Source organism: Drosophila gunungcola (genome assembly GCF_025200985.1).
Source record: "Drosophila gunungcola strain Sukarami chromosome 2R unlocalized genomic scaffold, Dgunungcola_SK_2 000030F, whole genome shotgun sequence".
NCBI lineage: Eukaryota > Metazoa > Arthropoda > Insecta > Diptera > Drosophilidae > Drosophila > Drosophila gunungcola.
The window spans coordinates 462,435-484,328 of record NW_026453176.1 but is presented as its reverse complement, the minus strand read 5'-3'; the positions used below and the strand labels follow the sequence as shown (position 1 = coordinate 484,328).

At 42.2% G+C, this 21,894-nt stretch overlaps 2 protein-coding genes and 1 long non-coding RNA gene across 3 annotated transcripts in view; all 3 read right to left on the bottom strand.

Annotated features, from left to right (window-relative positions):
• LOC128256877 (alpha-protein kinase 1) overlaps positions 1–21,894 on the bottom strand; it is a 76,378-nt gene that overhangs the window by 7,181 nt on the left and 47,303 nt on the right. Inside the window, 3 exon segments of the mRNA XM_052987580.1 lie at positions 371–988; positions 1,863–2,160; positions 2,162–2,350. Of these exon segments, the coding sequence (XP_052843540.1) occupies positions 371–988; positions 1,863–2,160; positions 2,162–2,350 (1,105 nt within the window).
• LOC128256913 (uncharacterized) lies at positions 8,655–9,724 on the bottom strand. The gene is made up of 2 exons (XR_008267821.1): positions 9,462–9,724; positions 8,655–9,330 (listed from the first exon to the last, which is right to left on the bottom strand). It is a non-coding gene; the product is annotated as an uncharacterized LOC128256913 (long non-coding RNA).
• On the bottom strand, positions 20,138–21,207 carry LOC128256902 (uncharacterized). Its single transcript, XM_052987610.1, is given in 2 exon segments — positions 20,138–20,672; positions 20,674–21,207. Coding segments are annotated over 2 exon segments (741 nt in total). The 5' UTR covers positions 21,016–21,207; the 3' UTR covers positions 20,138–20,273.

Here is a 21,894-nt window from a genome sequence, read left to right as displayed (position 1 = left end):
TATCTTAATATTACGTTACGTTTTTTCATTGTACAAAATAAAAAAATTTAATAGTTCTTTTTTAAAGATTTAATCAGGCTGAGTAAAACTTATGCAAGGGATGGAAAGTGTCTATGAGTCCTTAACCTTTTTTCTAGCTTCTAAGGACCAAACACAGCATTAATTCCTTTTTCCAGGATTACGTTAAATCCTTTTTTCCCCGCCTCACTAAAGGGAGGAAATTGAAAGTTTCCCTAATCGCTTTATGAGCTTTATAATGCCCCGCGACCCCGTCAACCACGAGATGCGCCGAAAGTCAAACCAAGTCAACTATGTTATTGATACCCAGACGAGAACCCAGACGACAACCCGTAAAACTAAACCCACTCACCTTGGGCCGTCGGTATGAGCAGCTGGGCGCCCTGGACGCCCTGCACCAGCTGCCCGGAGGCGAGAATCAGCTGGGGCATCTGGGCGCTGGCCGGGGGCGCCGCCAAAGTGGGCGGCGGCGAGGCGGTGGCCGCCGCAAGGACATTCGCCAGCGAGGAGGCGCTGAGGGGGTGGTGCGGCGAGCTGCTACTGCTGGGATTATCCGGCTGCTGCTGCTGCTGCTGCTGCTGCTGCTGCTGTTGGGCGGAGCTGGCCCCCGGATTCGAGGACGATCCGCCGGAGTGGATGTTGTTGTTGTTGCCGGAACTGCCGCCCTTGGACGTCTTGCTCTTGCCGCCATTGTGGGTGGTGGGGGAGGCGGGCGTCGCCGCCGCCGCCACTCCTGATGCCGTGGTTCCTGTGGGCTCACCGCCCACGCTCAGATTCAACGGCGAATTGAACACGGAGGCGGCTAATCCTTGAAGACTTGCCAGTGCAGCGGCCGTGGCGGGATGGTGATGATGATGCTGGTGCCCATGATGCGGATGCGGATGCGGATGTTGCTGCTGCTGCTGCTGTTGCTGTTGCTGTTGTAGCGTGGCCAAATTTTGTAATTTTTGCAAATTTATCATGTCTTGCACTGTGGGATTTTGAACAAGAGTCACACAAAATGTTGTCATTAGTTTTTGTTGCAAACCCTTTGCCGAATTGGTGGCGGGAATGGGGCAAGGGTTGGGAATTTGTATTGCCTGCCAGCCAGCACTAATTGCCAGTTTACTTTGGCCCCCGCCTGAGTTTTACGGGGATAAATGACTGTGTCGGTGCGGAATTCAAGGATGGAAACTCGCTGAGCAAAGAAGTCTTAGATAAATTATACAAAATTAGTCCGAGGGAATTAGAGCGTTAAATGAAAATGCAGCCAAATAAAATTGGCTGTAAATTGTCGACGAAACAGGATACTTTCAACAGCTCCTTGTCTTAGCTTATCTAATACATAAAACTGGCATAATTATTGATTTTTATATGCATTATTCATATTTGTATTTTAATACAAATTCAAATAGAAAATAAATTGAATGCATTGCACAGAAATATAGAACCGTCCAAAAATCACAAAAAAAAAAAAACAAAAATTAACAAACAAAATTAGGGGTGCCGCAGAAATCGCTAAGCATTTGACATTACTTGAAAAGGTGTCAAGTAAACGCAACCATATATATGTTGTGTCCGAAAGTTCGTATGGTTCAATCCGAATCAAGAGGTTAATTTTACATTGCATACTTCAGATACCTTTTCTTAGATTTTTTAAAACAATAGTGATTTATGTGACATAGATGAGTTACTTAAAAGTCTTGAGTCAATAGATAAAATTATGAATTTAGAAGAAACTATGAACAAGAGACTTGTAGAACAGATTGGGCTCTATTGATTACTAGAAGAATATAAATTCAGTTTCCATCCTTGACAATGGACCGTGTGTTTGTGCTGCTGTTTGGCTTTCGATATGTACTCACTAGTTCCGTTCAGATGGGCGGCAAAGGCCTTGGCCTGGGCCTGTTCCTCGCGCCGCAGTCGCAGCACCTCCGCCGCCTGCTCCTCCGCCTCCGCATCTGCCTCGCCCTCCCCCTCGTTGTCGTCCTCCTCGCCGTCGATCTGCATGGGCAGCGGGAGGGGAAGTGGCAGCGGCAGCGGCGGCGAGGAGTGCTGGTTGGCCAGGGAGGCGGCTTTGGCCGCTAGATTCTTATAGAACTCCAGCTCCTTGACGTGATCCTTGCTGTCGAATGGGGAGTGCGAGTGCGAGTGAGAGTGCGAGGGGGGGCGGGGGCGAGAGGAGGGCGTGGCCGTCCGTAATCTCCATTTCATCGTCGTTGTTGTTGCTGCGACTGCTGTGGTGGGGATTATGATGATGGTGGTGGTGGTGGAGGTGGTGCTGCAGGGAGTGGGCGTGGCTGCTGCTGCTGGGCGAATGGATCTTGTGGCAGCTGATCTCCTTGTCAAAGTCCTGAAAAAAACCAGAGAAATTAAATTAATGGTTTGGCCTGGATATTGAGTTTGGTTTTTATTTTAATATTCCAACCAGCTGAGCAACTGCACAAATAAATATGGGTTCTTTTATCCAAGTGTGATATTTAATTTAACCACTTGACAATCATTTAAGATCACTTTGCTGCAAGCGAATCACGGCGTCCCTCTGGCTAAATTCAATTATATTTTTGCAATTAATGCAATTGCCAATTGTTCAGCAGAAATCCATACCCCAGAGCTAATGACGAGTCCTGAATCCCCGTTCATTGTTTGCTGATTGGATTATATATTTAAGCGATGGCATTTTCGGACTCGTATTACATTTCATTTGTGTCAGTCGAGGCGACACATACATGGGGCGTGTTAATAAGTTAATTTAATTTTTGTTGTAATTGTCAGCGCACATTTATTGTTTGGCATTTTGATCTGCCCGTGCGGATGAGCTGGCCAATTTATGCAAATTTAATTGGTTGCAATTGTTGCGAATCGAGGGAGCCCAAAGAGGTTTCGGAAATGTATCAATACTTGTTTGATTAGCCGTTTAAATGATCCGGTGGCATTTTTTGCCTCTTTAAATTACAATTTTCAAACGATTTATAATTTAAGGTGGGGGCAATTTGCCCAGCTCGGCGAAAGAATCCACGTAAAATGGGTGGATAGGTAAACCAATATAATTATTGGCAATTAATGCTGGCGACAGCTAAATGCGCTTGGGACGGAGGATTTGGGGGGCGGAACATTAATGCTAGGACAAACGGAGCAGGACCCTTCTTTGCGACGTGGCCGAGCTTCAATTAAATTTTATTTGCATAGGAAATTAACATAATTGTAGTGCAAAATACAGACCCAGAAAAAAGAGAAGAAAAAATGGTAAAATCGGAAAAAGGAGCGACCAAAAGAAAAGCCATAAAAATAAGCAGTAAACGTGACGGCAACGAAGGTAAAGTGTTAAAAAAAAATATTTATGCAAATAAATAGAAATGTTTGGTGGGTGTTGCAAGTGCGGCAATTAAATGGAATTGCTGTTGCCCAGCCAATAAGGATTCTATCAACCAAATAAGGAAGGAATACCTTAATATCTAACGTGAGATACACCGTAAATCTCTCAATCATCTAACAAACACTAACGAACACTAAAAGAGTAGACATTAATTAAAGCACTTGATAAATTTCACTGCAACGTGCTGCAAATTCATTAAAAATTGACGTTTATTGGTGCCGTCACCAGCACAACAGCAACTACTTAAATAGTGGCAGAAAAAATATAAGGAGGTCCTGCCAGGACGAACCAAGTTAATGTCATTGAACAGCAAATCGAACTAAATTTATGACACGACGAGAACGAGAGTGCATGAAAAAGGAAAAGAAACTCTGGGCTCTGGCAACATTAATGTCCTGCGAGTGTCCCCGTGTGTTTTTTTTACGTTTTGCTCTGTGTATGTGTGTGTGTGTGTGAGTGCATGTCCTTTATGCAAACAGGCGGCAAACAGACGGCCGCTGACAGCCACTATGGCCCACACTCACAAACACACACACACAAGTAGTTGGGCGTCCACTGATGTGCAATGAATTAACTTTTCAACATATTTACTCACGCTCAATTGAAAGGACTTCGGTGTGACTGTGTGTGTGGGTGTGTGTATGTGTGTGTAAGTATCCCTACGGCAGCTACATTGACGTTAAAAGTTGAAGAACAAAAAGTGGCCACCATAATGAGCCGCTGACGCTGTCGTCCGCTTTTTGTTCCCATCAGTTCTATTTTTGTAGCCTCGCAAATGAGCGGAAATTAAAAACTGATTTAGCATTGGGAAGCCAAATGGATGGGGTTCTCTCACCCGATGGATTCTAAAAAAAGTGTATGGATGGCGGAACAGAGTGGACATAGGCACTGTTTCTGCCTTCAATAGTTGAATAATTGAATTGCTTCGATTCAAGACATAACAAAACAGGTCAAAGCCACTAAAATGTCTTTAATTTAATTGTTAGGTTAGTCATCTACAATATCTTAAAACAAAAACATATAAAATATTTAGTAATGATGGAAGAATACTTAAAATAGTATCTTTCATTTGTTTTAAATATTGATAACCGAATAATTAACAATACAATAATGATAATGTGATACTTTAAATCAAAGTTTGTGGTTTTCAGAGCAAGATTTTTGGCATTAATTTTTTTTGGGAGGAGGGAGAGATAATTATAATAGCCTAGCCACCCCATTGATCCGCAGTTATTATATATTTAAAATAGTTAACGTTGTCTACTGATTGCTTTAAAGAAGCTTATGTAAATACCCGAAGAATTAAAACGAAAATACATTTTTACAAACAATTTTATTTTTGAAGAACTTTTTAATCTGTAGATATTCGCAATTTTAAGCTTCGGAGATGCAGAGAAGGAAGGTAGCCATTTAATTTGCCTACCAAATAGGTAAAAAACACATCCCTCGTTCCTTCAGACAGTCTGCACAATCGTATCTACTCAGATTCGGACAGTGAAGCCCACTTAAAGCCACCCAACAATCGGCTGGGCATCAACGTTTTCCCTTCGGCTGCTAATTTTTGCTGTTTTTGTTGCGCCACCGTCAAATGAAAATAAGTCAAAAAAATAGAAAATGAATTGAATTATTGCAAAGAGCAAGAGATGCTCGCCGTTGGTGGGAGGGGGTATGTGGGAAAGGGGGGCTGTGGGTTGGGGAAAATTGGGTTGGGCAGCGGGGCACTTGACAGCCTCGAATGTGATAAGCAAAAGCCCGGCGCGAAATGGAAAACGCGATGGCAGCCTTTGCTTTTCTTCTTATTATGCTCCTGCACCTCTCTCCCTCTTCGAGAGCCCCTTCGCCATCGTGCCTTCTCTTTCTCCAGCCTTCGCCCCGTCTCTTTCGCTGTCTGTGTTTTTTATGTAGCATGCTTTTGAGCGCGACGCGAAATTATAATTCACACATGTGACCAACCAGGGGAGTGGGTGTTTGAAGGATGATGGGATGATGGGTGCTCGGCCATTTGCCTGTGGGTGGTTTGGTGGTGGACAGTAAAAAAATGCAATTGCCAAAAAGTAGCCGGCAAAAAGAAAGCGAAAACGAGGAGCAAGTCGACGTCGCCGAACGGTTGCGTTGCTTGTTTGCTTTAATTGCAAATGGCATTTTTTCCCGGGGAACGAGGATGTGTATGGGTATGGGTATGGGTATGGGTATGGGTAAGGCTATGGTTATGGCTATGGCAATGAGGATGTGGATGTGGAAGTGGTGGACATACACGCTACAAGCTGACCAGCTACAACAGCTCCACCCAGCTTCACCCCGAACACAGGGAGGCTGGCTCATAAATTGTCGAAAAATATTTGACTTGTTCTATTTTTGGTCACCCCAGGCCCATCCAGCATACAGCGCCTGCTGTGGCCAGCAATATGCTCCAGCAGCACCCCTTTTTCCCACTTTTCCCGCCCCCCGGAAAACATTTATGATTCGGTGAGGGGTGGGCTGGGCCCTTGCACTTTTGCATATTTAATGCTTTGTTTAATGCAAATGCACATAATTTCATCACTGACAGTGCGAGTGTGTGTGTAGTTTTCTTTCATACTTTCCTTTTGCCGAGATGCGAAAATATTTTTCAATTAATATTTATGTTGCTTTATGTGCCTGAATTGATAATTTCCCCATTGGTGACTCGAAAACGAAGGCAAAGGGTTTGCTGAAACTGCTTGGGAGTTGCGGTTTTCCAGTGCGATGATGAATTTTTGTTTGTAACCGATATAGAAGCTTTGAAAAATGGCACATTCGTTCATAATACCCTTTGTTTTCACTCATTGAATAGTGGCGCAAAGATAGTAAGTCTTGGCAATAGATTTTATAGACAAGTTGTTATTGCGACACAACATTTATAATCTGCAGAAATTAATAAAAATCAAAATGCTTTAATGAAACAGCTAGTTTCTTAAGGTAAAGATGAAGATTTTTTATTTTATAAAATATAAAATTCAGTTTATGTGTTACTGTAAAATTAGAAACATAATAATATTATATAGTTTCCTAAGAACTTAGGTTACACAGTACCCTTGAAATAATATGAAATTTTAAAATAGGTATTACTTATTTGCCATAAAAAATAATTTACAAGTATTAAAGACATACACACTTCCATTTCAATCTAAATTTCATAAATTTTGATTTGGAGCTGCAATATAGATGCCTAAAAAAGCTGGAGATCAGAAAAACGTTTACCTTTACTTCCATTTCAATCTAAATTTCATAAATTTTGATTTGGAGCTGCAATATAGATGCCTAAAAAAGCTGGAGATCAGAAAAACGTTTACCTTTTCGTGTCTATTAAAACAACGCGAAAAATCAACCCGCCATTCGCTCCATCAACTCTCTAAACAAAAATCGTATAGGCCATCAATTTTTCCTGTGACGAGGCGATTTCTTGCGCAATTTGGCCGGAAAACACTCGGTGTCGATAAGGGTATAAGCTGCACCTGCACCCACCACCACCCACACGCGACAAACAAAAGCTGCACGCTGCAGACATTGCAATTTTGCCCAGAACTCGACTGCTTTCTATATATATATATATATATATGGGTAAGCCGGCATATACCGGCACGTGGGCATGTATCGGCGATATCGGTTCGACCACACATACATATATATATATATATGTGATATATGTTTAAATGGGCCTTCCATATATGGACAGAGCGCAGCTGACAGTCGCATGGCGAATGAGCGAAAGAAAACAAAAACGAAACAAAACAACAGCGAAGCACAAAAACCAAAACAAAAATGTGTAAAAAATGATGAACGATGGGTGGCGGAAAAACCGGCAGGCGAAATGGAAAATGGAGCAAAACAAGAAGATGGAATGAAGTGAGGGGTAGATTCGTATTCGGCCGGTCCATCAGGAGCAGCGGAATCAGCAGAAGCAACAGAAGCAGCAGCAGCAACATCAATGGGCGCGCCACTCAATCAACCCCACTTGGGTGGAAGTGGGTGGAAGTGGGTGGCTCGTGGGCGGGTGGTGGCTCTGCTTGACAACAATGAAGGCCAAGCATTGTCCAGGACTCCGAGACCACTCACCCAACCCTCCGCCCTCCGCCCTCCGTCCACCGCCCACCCCCCTTTGTTTGCTTGTGTGTTCGGGCCTGTCCCAATTTTTTTACGTTTTTCCGTTTACTCCATTTTTTCCACTTTTTGTGTGCCTTTAATTTTCCTTTCCTCTCTCTGTCTCTATCGTTCGTTGGGTGATTTTTTTACGGCCCAGTTGCCTGCTACAACTTTCTGACTGCTTGGTCGCTGGTCAGCCGCAGTTATTCTTTGGGGGCGCCGAGCGCTGGACATTGGGGAGAAATTCTGCAGCGGTCACTGGTCACCGCTCTGGTCAAACGAATGCAATTGTACGGCTGTACGTATTATTTGCCCATACCCCCCACCCCTTTCTCTTAAAAACACCCACTCCTTTGGGCCTTGAGTGGACCAAGCATAAATCCTGAGCCCCTCAGACTGCAACCTGGCAACACCCCCTACCATCCCCATCCGTTCTCAAATAAAATGAAAACATACCTCTCCCCCCAAAAAAAGGTTCGCACTTTTGCTTGCTTTTCACTTTTGGCGGCACACTTCTTTTTTTTGACCATTTCTTCTCGCCCAAAAATAAAAAGTAAAAGTTGTGCCACCCCCCGCCACCCACACAATTCTTGGCCATCGACTTTGGCCGGTCAGCGAGTGGGTGGTGTGGGTGGTTTTGGGTGGTTTCGGGTGGTTTGGGTGGCCATGGTGTCTGTCGCGGCATTTATTGCCGCAATATAGCCCCGGGGAGTTGATTCGCTCGCCTCTCCGCTGCTCATTTGCATCAAAATTTTTAATTGGAATTGAGATGGTAGAGATGGAATGACGGGTCAAGCTGCAAAACAATTATTTATCACCTCGCTTTGAACGAGAAATAGATTTTCTTTGACAAGAATATTGTAGGAAGAAGGGAGTAAGAATGTTATTAAAAGCCGCAATAGAAGCTACGTTTGTCGTTGATAACTGACAATAACTAGTCTTTACCATTTGAAAAAAAATAATATATTGAAATTCGAATATATTTTTAAAAATATGGCCAAGTTTTTTATCATTATTCTGCTTACTATCTTTGATAAAAAAAAAAAATCTTCTATTCTCTTGTATGTACGGCATTCTTAAAAATATGTTCTAATAAAAACTAATTATCGTTATTTATTAATTTATTGATTTAAAAAAACAGGCTAAGTGTCAAGAATATTCAGCGCTAATTAAGCAAACATAAATAAAGAAAACATTTTATTTTTACTATTGCCAAGACTATCCGGAAAATTCAATTAAACATCTTTTTAATATGGAAAAACTTTGTTATAACTATTGTTAGGACTATCAACGTAAGTCGCTGTTACATTGTCGCTTTCAGGAGGGAATGATTCCTTTGAGCCATGAGTTTGGTCCTCGAATCCGGATATTTTACGCACCCTTTTAGTAGAATCCTGTACCCATTGTCCTCTGCCTGTTGCCGTGCGCTGCTGTTTTAAGCCATTTTTTCGCATACAATTGTTTGGTTGACTTTTTTAGTTTTGCCCCTGTTTTCAGCGATTCCTGCTACCATTTCTGGCATGCTCCATCGCATCTCGTTGGTTGCTGTATTGTTTGCTGTTTGTCTGCCGCTGTCTCCTTCTTATTGGCTGCACCTCTTTTATTCTTATTTTTAGACAACCGTCGAGAAAACACACAAAAGTTTGCCGTTTTTGTGCCACTTTTTTCGCGGCGTCCACATGTGTGCGAGCGAGTGCTAACGCTTTTCCTCTACATTTCTCATTCGCTGCTGCGTTTCCATCAAGAAAACGAAAAAGTAACATTTTTGCGGGCCTCGCTGATTGGTTGCACCCTCCGCTCATCTCGGAGCTTTTCCAGCCACCCAATGCCTCCCCACCGTTTTCCATTTTCCGTGCCTGCAGGAACAACAAATTTTTTGTTTTAGCCGTAGACCAACACACCCGTTTTATTGTCCCAGCGATGTATTGGCGGGTGGGTGGATGCTTTTGTGGCTGGGTGGTTGGGTGGTGCCGTTTCAGCTACTCACCGGAAGCATCTTTGTGTGTATCCAGAGATAAGAATTTTCATTGTTGGTGACTAAGTGCGTAATTTGATACTGATCAATGGCTTTAAAGACCTTCCCCGTACCATAAATTAAGTTTAGCTTTCTTTCTTAGCTGTCAGCTTCTTGCGATCTACATTTCTGAAAGGCTTTAACTTGTTATAATATACACAATTTTAATACATGTTTTTCTTGCTAACGTTTTTTAACGTTAATCCAACGGACTTATTGATGTAAAATATATTGCTGCATACTTTTACACATATAAACAACAAGTAACAAAACCCTAGTGATTTCTGTGGCATCCCTAATAAGAAAAAAATTTAAATACATTTTGAAATTAACTGAATAGTATTAAAAAACTTTTGCACCTGCAAAAAATTCTCTAATATTTTATCTAAGGCTTTTTGTAGTTGACACCCAATCCTCTTTTCAAAATTAATTACTTTGCGCTGGCATATTTGAGCCATGTCTTTGGCTACTTGTTCATGCCATACTTTTGTTAGTTTTGCTTCGTGAACACTTTGGAATTAATATTCGTATTTTCAATTACCGCTGACACTTGTCTATGGCAGCCGAGCCCAAAGGGGGATTCCCCCTTACCCAAACACCTCCCCCCAAAGACCCCACCAAGGGGAGCCTACCGGCATTACTGTTGTTGTCATGGACAACACACACGCCCTATTGCAATCCCCATCGCTAGTCCAATGCGGAATGTAAAATGTCATTACAGCTGACATAAATGAATAGCTGCATTCATTGCATTTGGCAGCAGCGCCCAGAAAGAAAGAGACGGACACACACAAGCAGAAAGAGAGAGAGCGATACCTGGGCTGCCTTGGCTTCCATCTTAGATTGTTGTAATGGCCGCATTAGCGTTAATTAAAGCCAAGCAGTCGTGTATGCATAAGTTGGACATGAATGAACTGCCCGAGCTCTGACAACTGAAAGGAATGTTATCGATGGCACTGCGAATGGGTGAGTTTAAATGAAGCTAATACATGGATATGCCATTCGTACATTAAATAGATAAAGGTGTATTCAATAGAATCTAAAGTATTGTGACATTGGATAACTAAATTTCCAGCTGAAATTTTTGAATTGCATAGCTAACAATAAAATCTGGAGCATATGGTCATTATCCATTTAAAACCATTCTTGCCTTCTTTGTTTTAAAAACTTTATTTATTCACTATTAAAATGTTGATGTAAAAAGTTTTTACTTGGTGTAGTTCATAATAATTTCGATATACATTTTTCGGTATCGACTATAGTTTTTAATGAAGCTAAAGTTAGGTCCAAAAAATTAACCCCATTCAGCTGGAAAATGAGCAAACTGGCTAGCCGGGCAAATCTTTTTGGTTCCCTCAACCCCTTTTTTGGGCATGGCCATGACTTGAACCAGCAGCATATGGAGCAAGGGAAGCCCCGGGCCAGCGTGCAACTCATATAACATTTCTAATTAAAATTTTGTACAGAGCTCCCGCCTAAGCCCCCATCGGAAGAAAGGTTATTAACATATTTGCCATAACTAGGGGGCGATGGTCGTGTGGGTAAGTGTGAGTGTGAGTGCTTGCTATTTGTCCAAGCTGTTGGCCATTAGTTTGGCATGCAATCGGGCAACTTGTCCGAAAAAGTGAGTTCGAAATCGGTACGGCAATCAGGGGAGAGGCGACATGTATGCATGCATGGGTGCCTAAGTAGCTACGCTGTCTTCATTAAAAATTGTGCACCGCCATACCCTTCATTTGCCAGCAGCCCTAACGATACACAGAAAGAAATTGGGCAATATATATTTTGTATTTCTATTTAAGCACACTCAGTTTTTGCTCAAAACTTAATACAGCAACTATTGAAATTTCTTAACAAAGCTACCCCTAAGGAAAAATTGATATGATTTACTTTTATCAGTCAGCAAGGGATTTTATAATATATTTTAAGATAGCCTAATATTCAGTCAACAGAGTGAAATTTAAAAAGGTTCAGTTTCTTAGTATATTTATGAGCATCTTAGATAATTTTGCAAACAAAAATTTCCAGTCTAAATATAGCATTAAGTCTAAATAGTCAAAGTCAAACTATGGTTCATGATCATAAAATTTCTGGTGTAAAATTTGGTGAATTTTCAAAAAGCTTTTAAGTCATCTTTAATTGACAGATAGATAAATGACTAAGGCACCGATTTAATGTTCACATGATACTTAGTCATTTTTTTGTTTGACCTTAAAATTTAGTGATGCGAAATTAACGGAATTAAATGGCCTGTTACGGGGGTACTTTTTTCACCGTGCAGCTCTAGAAGTTGCAGTGGGTTCGCTACCCACTCTCCGCCTCAAAGGGCAACAACAAATCGGGCTTCATTCCTAATTTAAATGCAAATGAGATTCATTTGACGACGACGTCGTCCAGACTGCAGCCATGGCCCTGCTTGGGAGACCCCACCCCTCCACCCACCATCCACTGCACACCCACTTGGTCAATGCCACACACACACACATGTACACAGCACATTACATAGACAGCGGGGCAGACACATGAGTCTACTGGGCTTTCTCCTTCTCCAGGGGCTCAGGGTGTTGGGTTTTGGGTGTTGGGTTTTGGGTGCTGGAACCTGGGCTATCTCCACGCCAGCGAGTGTGTTTTCTTTCGGGTGGGCATCTACATTTATGCAAGTAGCTTAAATGGCTACAAAATGCGTTGCTTTGGCGAGATTTGTAGCATACATTAGGGCCGTGTTGCAGGTTGCAGTGCTGCATGTTGCAAGTTGCTGCCGTCGGTGTGCAGTGGCAATTGCTGCCGTCTCTTTGGTGCAACCTTAAGCTCAACAATGGCGGCTCTTCCGCTACCTCTCACACTTCGGTGAAGTCGGGTTGCCTGGACCGCAATTATAATCGGGGCTGGAAATGTGCCATGCCTTTTGGATTTCTTGATTAGGGCTTGGCAGGCCGGGCTTTGCGAGCTGCTAATTTCGGAAAATCCTTGAATCACCTTGAGAATGAGCTTAGCAGTCCAATCAAACCGTTATCTAAGTAAATATTTCCCCAGCCGCTTTGTATATAGCCAGGCAGAAACTTATTACTCATGCGCCACGTTGCACTGAGCACCAATCAATATGCAGGCTATCAAATATTTAAACTAAAACTACAAAATAACAAAAATGGCTACGAAAATTTAACTCATGCGTGCAAGTGAGACGGAGCGACGGGTGGCAGCGAGAGTGAGATAGAGCTGGTCCCGACAAAAGGATTTTAATTGAGTGCAATGGCATGTGAGCGATATGTGCAGCAGGAAAATTCAGAGCAGGACAGCCAAAAAGGGAGACAAAGACGAAATCCAAGCAATACTACCCAATAGTACACCCATCCACACCCAAAGTTATGTGTAGGTGTATGTGTGTGGTCAAAATGCATTTGAAGTTATGAATACACATATATCCTGTTGATTTTTGAAATTATCAAGTCTTAAAACATACACACACCCAAGCAGATTGTTGGAAAAGTGGGTGGCGGGGTAGAGGTGGCGGCCATTTCTCTGGCCTGTGTTTGTGGCCGTTTTTTGCATGAATTATTAAATGCTGTGTAATTTATTTGATTGTGATTGTGATTGTGCCTGTGCATGTGCATGTGCCTGTGTGTGCCGCCTGCATTCGTAGTGGTCCGTATTTATTGCACTTAACTGTTTGGGGTTACTTGTAACAAGGCCTCTCTCCCCGATTTGTTGAAATCTTATGCATTTGTCATGAATTTGAAATATTTTCGGTTGGCTTGGCTCGTTTCCTCTTCGTGTTTGTTTATGTGCGCCCTTCCAGGATGGCAGGAGTTTGTCTTCGTTGATGGAGCCACGCATCACCCAAAGCCCTCTCAACCACCCACCACCCACCAACCCCTGCTAACTGCCAACTGCTAACTGCATCAACTATTTGTCCAGGCACATTTGGGTTTTAAGTTATTTCTGTTGCTGCAATTTATTGATCAATATTTTAGCCCAGGCGTTGGTCATTAGTTAGTCTGGTCAGGACATCAAGAAGCACTTAGAGCGAGAGAGATGTGAAATCTGAAAAACTGTATACACAAAGTGCGTAAGATACAATGAATGGTTTCCTCTGTGATTGCAGCTTAGAACCCAATCGAATATGCAGGCCCCGATAAGAACTTCTTGCGGTCGAAACAGGTTGCCCAGGCATTTAAATCAATAATTTAGTAAGTACTCTATCGATTTTGTGGCTCAACTTTTTTCACACTCTTGCTGTAATCAAAATAATAGGTTCAAGGCGCGATAAGTATATAAAAGTAATTTGAGATATACATTTTCCATTGCTTTAGTAAATATGTGTGTTTTTTTGAGCAGCTTTTTCACACCATTCGACCCTAAGTATATTGTGCGAAATGTATCCACCGGGGAAGCCAAAGTTTGCAAACAATTACACCTGCATATCCTTCGCGCTATCCTTATCCCGAACACAATCTAATTAACTGTCATTGTGTTAAAAAGACGCCAAACTGGCAACCGAAAACTCGCGTCCCCGCCCCTTTTCTGTGGCCTGCCAGTTGAACAATGACAGCCGCCCACTTTTCCCACCCCCTTTGCAGTAGTTTGCGTGTCAAGTTGGCTCCATTCGCCCTCAACCCCTTCATACCCCTCAAACCCCGGTCACGTCATCCGTTGCGCTAATACTAATGCGTTAGCAATAACAAAGGTTGCACATGCTCGCTCCACCAACACCCAAAGTTGCCGAGTTGTTGGCAACTAATCAATAGAGCAAAATTTACGTTTAATTAAAAATGTCTGCGTGTGTAAACCGGGGCAGGTGGCAAATAAAATCAGGTGGGAGAGCCTATTGCCAGCTAGTTAGCTAGTTCTTGGTATCGGTATCGGTATCGTGACATTAGCCCAACTGTCAGTAGTATAATTGCCTAGCTTAATGTGCAATTAGTCCTTGGCTAAGTATATGGTAAACTTCAGTTCCTAACATAACGATTTATCCTAACTTAAACCTTTGTATTACAAAAATCAAGTGGTCTTCTTTGAAAGTAACCATATAAGTATAAAAGGTAGATAACCAACTAGGACAAAAATTGAATGAAAAATGTTGGAAATATTAAGATTACATAAACCTTTTAGCGAATAAAATTATTTTAAAAAAAATAGTATTGAACTTACTATCCTTTTAAGATTCTTAATTGTGCTTGTTGATGAGTTGTAAGTAAATAATAGAGTATCATTTTAGGGAACAAATAAAATCTACTCGAATTGACCATACTCTATAGGGGCATCTTTTGACTTCGCCACATCATCTTCAATTTACACGAGCCATTATATTATTATCGGCAATGAAATACTTTACATAAGCCCCGTTCCCACTTTCTAATGTGGCCCCAAGCTACCTATTTTTGGGAAGACGAGTCCGAACGATGCCGAATGTAATTAGAAATCCTCAGCAAACATACATATGTAAAGCTCTGCTCCTTCCCCCAGTGAGTTTGTGTGTGTATATCTGAATCTAGGTGTGTGTGTGTGTGTGTATGTGTTGTAAGGGGCGAAGGAAGTGCTGCTGCAGTTGGTTTGATGTTCAAAATGAAGACATTTGAATTTGCGGTTCAGGCTTGAGCACCGTAGGCTATAGATTTTCTTACGACACACGCTCGCACATGCAGGTGTATGAGGTTGGGGGTTATATAATGCACCCACCCACTCACACACACACACCAGCACCTGCTCTTGGCCTTTGTCTGCCCGCTGGCCATGCAAGTGGGTGGTTGGGCGCCAGCTCAATATAAACTGCCTTCAACATTTAATTAGTGTGTTTTCGCACACACGGCCCAGACCTGTGTGTGTGTGTGTGTGTGTGTCAGTATGCAAATGGCGATGGGCGCAACTGTACATGCTCACACACACATATGTGTGCAAACCTTTCTCTATTTGCCTCTCTTTCGCTCTTTCTCTGAAGACATTGACGTTTCGTTGGTTATGCAAATTCCATGCCAACACCTTTTCGGCCAAAGACTAAGACAAACTTAAGTGGGCGATAGGGGCGGGGCACTTCATAAGCCCACACTCACACACATGATTGCCAGACTCACAGACACACACACATGCACAATTGCCTTTTATAATTAATTTTACAGTTAAGTGTATTTCAAGAAAGTTAAATTTACGTAAATTCGAAAATTTTGAAAGGCCATTGCCTTGCCCACAACCCACACACACCCACAAGGGTTAAGGCCCTGCGAGCTGTAAGGAGTAAGTGAGAGGGGGAGAGGGGATTTCGCCACAAGTGTGTGTGTGTGTGTGTGTGTGTGCGTGTGTGTGTGTGTGTGTGTGTTTGTGTGTGGTTTGTGTGTGAGACGTCTGAGACATTTGACTGCTTTTTGGGCTAAGCCCTCCATCTTCCCACTTAACTCCTTGGCCGACACAAATTTTATTGAAATTGCCAGGACTTTAGTGTACAGACTGGACGAGAGGCAACACTTACATTATGCAATCTAATTATGTCTTGAGCTTTGAGTGTGTGAGTCTGTGCGGGCAGGACAAAATGGCGTCGCATTGGTGTGTGTTAGCCGGGCTAAGAGTAACTCGGCTTGTGATAAAGTCATCGGACAAGTGCAAGACACAACAGAACAACACAAAAATAAAAGTTTAATTACATTATAATGGAGACGTCAGTCTCCTAAGACAGGCAACGGTAAATATAGTCCAAACTAAAGATTGTCAACGAATAAATATAGTTTTTTTTTTAATTTGGTTAAAAACGTTAGTTGTGTTTTTGTTTTCCAAAGGACATATTATCACAAAATCGAATAATATGATTATAGTGAATAACACAATAAAAAAAAAATAAATAAATACAAAAACGAAATCCCTATTTACTTCTCAATAAAAGTCATAACAAAAAATTTAGCAATGGTTAACTTTTTCCATAAACGAACAAGCCAAAAGTCTCGTATGCCTTAAGACCCAAACAAACACTTTAACACATTCGATTTTGCAGTAAAAACATTCCATTAACAAAGCCCCAAACAACCCATTCAGAGCTTTCCTATCTATTTCACTATCAACTCGCTGCTAGCCGAACGAATAGAAAATCAATTTCTTAGCCCCGAATCGTCCTCATTAAATTACCCGCTGTACGACTAATGAAATCATTAAAATTGTTTAAAAGCAAATTCTAGTTGGCCAAGCCGTCCACACACACACGTATATAAGCTAGAGCATGCAAAATTTATGTGGCAACTAGAAACTATGTTTTGGCAACACGCACACAAACCCCCAAACATACGTATATATAACGCCGGCAAAGGACATTGCCTTGAGTTAGGATCGGGGCCGAGGCCGAGGACAGACAGCAAAAGTTGCCAGTTGAAGGCGGAGATGGAGACGGAGACGGTGGCATTGCCTTAGCAGAGACACCCAGCCCATAGCCACCCCCTGTGACCAGAAACCCCAACCGAAAAGCCCCTCCCCCCACCTTTTTGGCCGCGTGCGCTACTTAAACCCTTGCCGAAAACTATCCAAAAGGGGTTGGGGTTGGCAGTCGGGGTGGCTAGACATCGAAAACATGATTTTAGTGTTTTCAAATTTGAATTTTAAACAAGTCATAATATAATTTGGCTAAGCAGCAGCAGTCGCCGGACCAAGTCCAACATCCTGATCCCCCAGTTACGCAAGCACTTCGGCCCAAGTCTGTGTCCACTTGTCCGGGCTTTAATCCGACTCCCTCCCACACCCAATCCCAATCCCCATCGCCTCGATACCAACCCTTGCGCGACGGCCATAGAAAATTAGCCAAGGCCCTAGCTCATTTTCCAGCTTGGCGTTTTTCTTGCAGCGCCGAAATTGTGAAATTTAAATTAGATACAAAAGTATCTATAGCCCAAAGTTGGAGGCGAGTGTATGCGTGCCAACTATCCCACACGAAATATTGTAATTTTCCTGCAACTAAAGACGTAAACGGATACTAGCAGCAAATTAGGTCCTCCTCTCCGTCCTGTTTTTCGCTGTTCTGTGCGGTCCTGCCTTTGCCTTAGTGATGGGGAAAACTGTTTTATCGAACATGCTTATTTGGGTGATTGGTTAAGATCGAAAGCTGATTCATTTTCCAGCAGTTAAGCAAGCTCCTTTCTAACAATATACAGCGGTCAGTATTCTTTTTGAGGAAGTTTCTTGATCTAAGGGTAAAAACAAATTGGTTTGAATTTAACCAGCTTAGCTTATCATTATTTCGAGAAAAAGTTATGGAACTTAAATAAAACATGGAGATTAAGCAATTTTGATGGAACAATAAGAAAGAATAGATCAGGTGTTTTAAATAGGAATATTAAACAAAAATATTTTACCAAAAGTTTATTAAAGTTAAATAGACTGGAACACAAAAAATTTTTATTAAAAAGATAGCATTTCATTGTTAGAAAAAAAACTTAAGTATTTTAACACACTTACAACTTTAAACTTCTCTTATAAACGCTTTAATCCAATTGTTCACAATAACCGACTAATTATAATTAATTTCGCCTATTAAGAACAGAAATCGATAGTTTTCAATGAACAATCCCATCTCGAGCCATAATAAGTAAATTGAAACTGCTTGAGCAACAACAGGGCAACAGCATTTTCGATTCGGGTTGCCGCTGTCTTGGGCTTTGGTCTGCTAAAAGGGTCCAAGTATATAGTTTAAATCATACTCGTGTCGACGTCGACTTGGCTACATTTTAAATATGCTACTTGGGGGTTGGAGGTTGTGAAGGTTGTGTAGATGGGTGAACAAGTCGAGTAAGAGGTCGACTCAGTGTGTGGGCGGGCATTTGTGGGGCGTTGTTATCGTCAACTTGGCTGGCAAGCATTCTCTATTCTCCATTCTCCATTCTCCATTCTAATTTCTAATTATTTCTTCATGTGTGTGGTGTGTGTGTGTGCCGGGGTGGAGTCGCCTGACCAGATGGGTGGGCCAAATCCTGCCCCGCCACATCCGTTCGTATGTCTATCCGTCCGTCCGCCCGTCCGACTGTCTGTCTATGCGAATTAATTAAGTGTTTTCGTGCGCGGGCAAATCCTTTTGCGGTTCAGAAACTTTGAGGTCTTTCGAGCCAAGTCGTATCACTGGGCCAGTGGGCGGTGCGGGATTGGGGCTAAAATCAATTATAAATTAAACATTTATTAAAGAAAGCGCACACATTGCCCCCGGGGGCAACGCAACCGATTTCTAGATCTCCCACATCCCCCACATACCCCACCACTCCAAACTTCTTAGCTTGCCTATGCAAATCAGCTGCGGCATAAATAATGCGACATCATTATTTAGGCAGAGGTAGGCGAACAACACGAGTCCCCTTTTCGGATCCAACCAGAAGAACATTTCTGTCGTCAGTCAGCGATCCATCAATTATGTCTGCAGCTGGGGAAGTTTCGTCTTCGACGTCTTTGGAGCCGGGCTTTGTCTCATTTCGATTGTCTTCGGGAGAAGGCTCCTTCCGCTCCCCTTTTGATTATGCACATGCATTTCGGCTCGTACATCAAACTCGAATTCGAATAAATGTGACGGCCTGCATGCATTCAAAATAAAAAAAAAATAAAATAAAGAAGACCAAAAAACAAAAAAGGGAGAGAAAATCCAATAGCAACAGCCTGGGGAATATGCTGATAGATGCCGGGTATAACTGATTTGTGTGTACCCGTATATATCTGAATTGGTAATTTGCTATAAAGCGACTTTAATATGGCACGCAGTTGTCCGCCAACTCCGCACCCTCCTCTTCGGGACACTTTGCATACTCATCCACAGTTGAGCAAACGCTTTCAATTTACATGGCTAAGTAGCAGTGTAGCCGGTTTTTTTTGTTTTTATTTTTTAAGGGAAACAAAACTTTTGTGTGCATAGTAGGAAGAAAACAAAAAAAAAGGAGTAAAAGCAGGCTTAACTGGCCAGCTGTAAGTTTGGAAGGAACTCAGAATTATCTTAGCACTATTACAAAATATTTAATAAGAGAGCTGAATAAAATTAAATTACTACCCCAAAATGCGGAAGAGAAATCTCTTGTCCCAGTATCAAAATAATTGAAAGTGGTCGTATCAAATCAATACTATTAAATCTCTCAAACCTGAATAACATTACTTAAATTCATTGCTCAACCTATTAACCTATTGTAAGTAACAGGGTATGGCGGCAATCATTAATTTAAAATTGCTTACATTTTATAATATATATTTTTATATATAAGTTGAAAAATATGTTACAGGGAGAAGGAAGCGTTTCCAACTGTCAGTCCGTATGACGGTAACTATAAAAGCTGGCGATTTGGGATTTGACATGCAGATATTTTTTTTGTTTGTTTTTAAAATTTTTGCAGCGCAAATTTATTTCAAAACAGGGCTACGCCCACTTTTACGCCAACGAATAGCGAAAGTTTGACACAGCATATGGTAAGAGACAGTATACTTTATTATAATAAAGCTGTATGTTTATGGTCAATGTCTATCGACTATGGGCATTGATGATAAATTGTCCGACAAATGGCGCCTCCTCATCCCTTTTATTTTCTGGGGACATAAATATTATTTCGATATTGGTTAGCTGAGTAATGGGTATCTAAACAATATATTCTACTAGAATCCATCAAAAACCTGCCCCAAGGAATTTGCTCAGCGCTTTGTAAATAAAACCCAGAGAATAACGGTGTTTCGGTCTATTTATAGTCGGAATTTCAACGATGTTAATGGAGAATTTAACAGGATCGGTTTCGTAACAATGTTCTGAGCTGTGGTATATGGTTTCAAAATGCGTGGAGTCGGACGAGATCTATGCGGCTAGCCTCTGCTGCCACCGCAGTTGCCTTTGCGAGGATTTCCTTCAGTTCTTATCGTCTCGCGGACAAGGTCGCAGGCGCTTGGAACCTCAAGGCAACGGCACTCGATGCCTCGAGCCTTGCGAACCGGGGGGCGGGAGCACTCCGAGAACGAGGGGTACGGAGCCTTGACCTTGATACAGTCCGTTTTCCGTCTGACGACGTGGCACGAAACCGAGTCGACGGCCTTGCAGCCGGGCATCGTGATCCTGGGACACAGGCCCTCGGCCACCGGACACACCTGCTCCGTGGGACACTTTTCATCCGCAACGAACACTTTGCGCTTGCGTCGTGGGATTGGCGGACGGGTGGCCGCCTCGAAGCAGCAGATCTTCTTGGGCTTTATCTGGATGGGCGGGCACTTCCACCCAGGTGACCTGGTACTTGCGCTTGGCCTTGTCCGAGATCTTGTAGAAGCAATCGTCGTAGAGGGGAAACCGATCTCGGCAGGGATCGTCGCAGCACTCCGGCGGCTGCTTGACCAGGTGATGGAACTGGAAGGTGTCTTCCTGCTTTGGCGGCGGTTTCTTCTCGAATCGGGGATCTCCGCAGGCGGTGAACTTTCCGCAACCCTTGCCAGTATCTGCATTGCATTTGGGCGATGGATTGTGGTCTTCGGCATAGCCACGCTGGCTGACCACGCCCCCAAAACGAGGCAGCAGGTGACTCCGTGTCCTCGTCGCTACACTGCGCCACATAGACATGGTAAGCTTGAGAGGCTGGCAAAAATACCCTCGAAAAAGAATTGGATCCAACGAAGTAAAGGCCTTACAAACAAGCAATTACGAAACCAAAAATTTCCAAACTAAAATTAACTAAACCGAAAACACAGTCAGCTCGACTGAGCCGATGTGAAATTTAGAAAAGGCCGAGAGGAACTGAGATCCGGACTTAATCGACATGGCTATATGGCTTTGAAGTTCAATTCAAGGCCTACTTTTAATAACAACTTTTAAATAATGTTCTCAATTCATCTTTAAGCAGGACGAAATGTTGCATAGAACATATTTATTTAAAAAAATAGGAACGATGAAGTCGATATTATAATAAATATTATTCCGTCAGCCAGAAAGTAGAAACCGTCATCCGTTGTGGAAAATTTACATGAAGGCATATGTAACACCACTGATTATATTTGAGTTTTATTATTTATTTCTTAAAAAGTTCTAAAATAATTGTATGTTTTGAAAAACTGTTGAGATTATAGGCGACATGACCTGGTTCCTCTACAAAAGCTGTATGTCATATCGCAAATCCCTAGTTTGTATAGATTCCGGGAACTCGACGTTCATACGGACAATAATAGTAAATGGTTTAATCTACTCTGTTAGGTGTCCTGATTAAAAATATATATACATACTTCAGAGTCAGAAATGATTGCTTAAACCTGTTATATAGTTGTCAACAAATACAATGTACCCTTTTAAATCTGCAAGTAATGGGGATAAAATTACCACAAAAGGAAATTAAGGTAAAAGTGCTTATTTTTATGTAGGTAGCAAAGTAAATTTAGCTGAACCCTAGAAATTTTAAATTGAAAATTTATATGAAGTTGGCGTTGAACGCCCCCTCGTGGCGTTCGA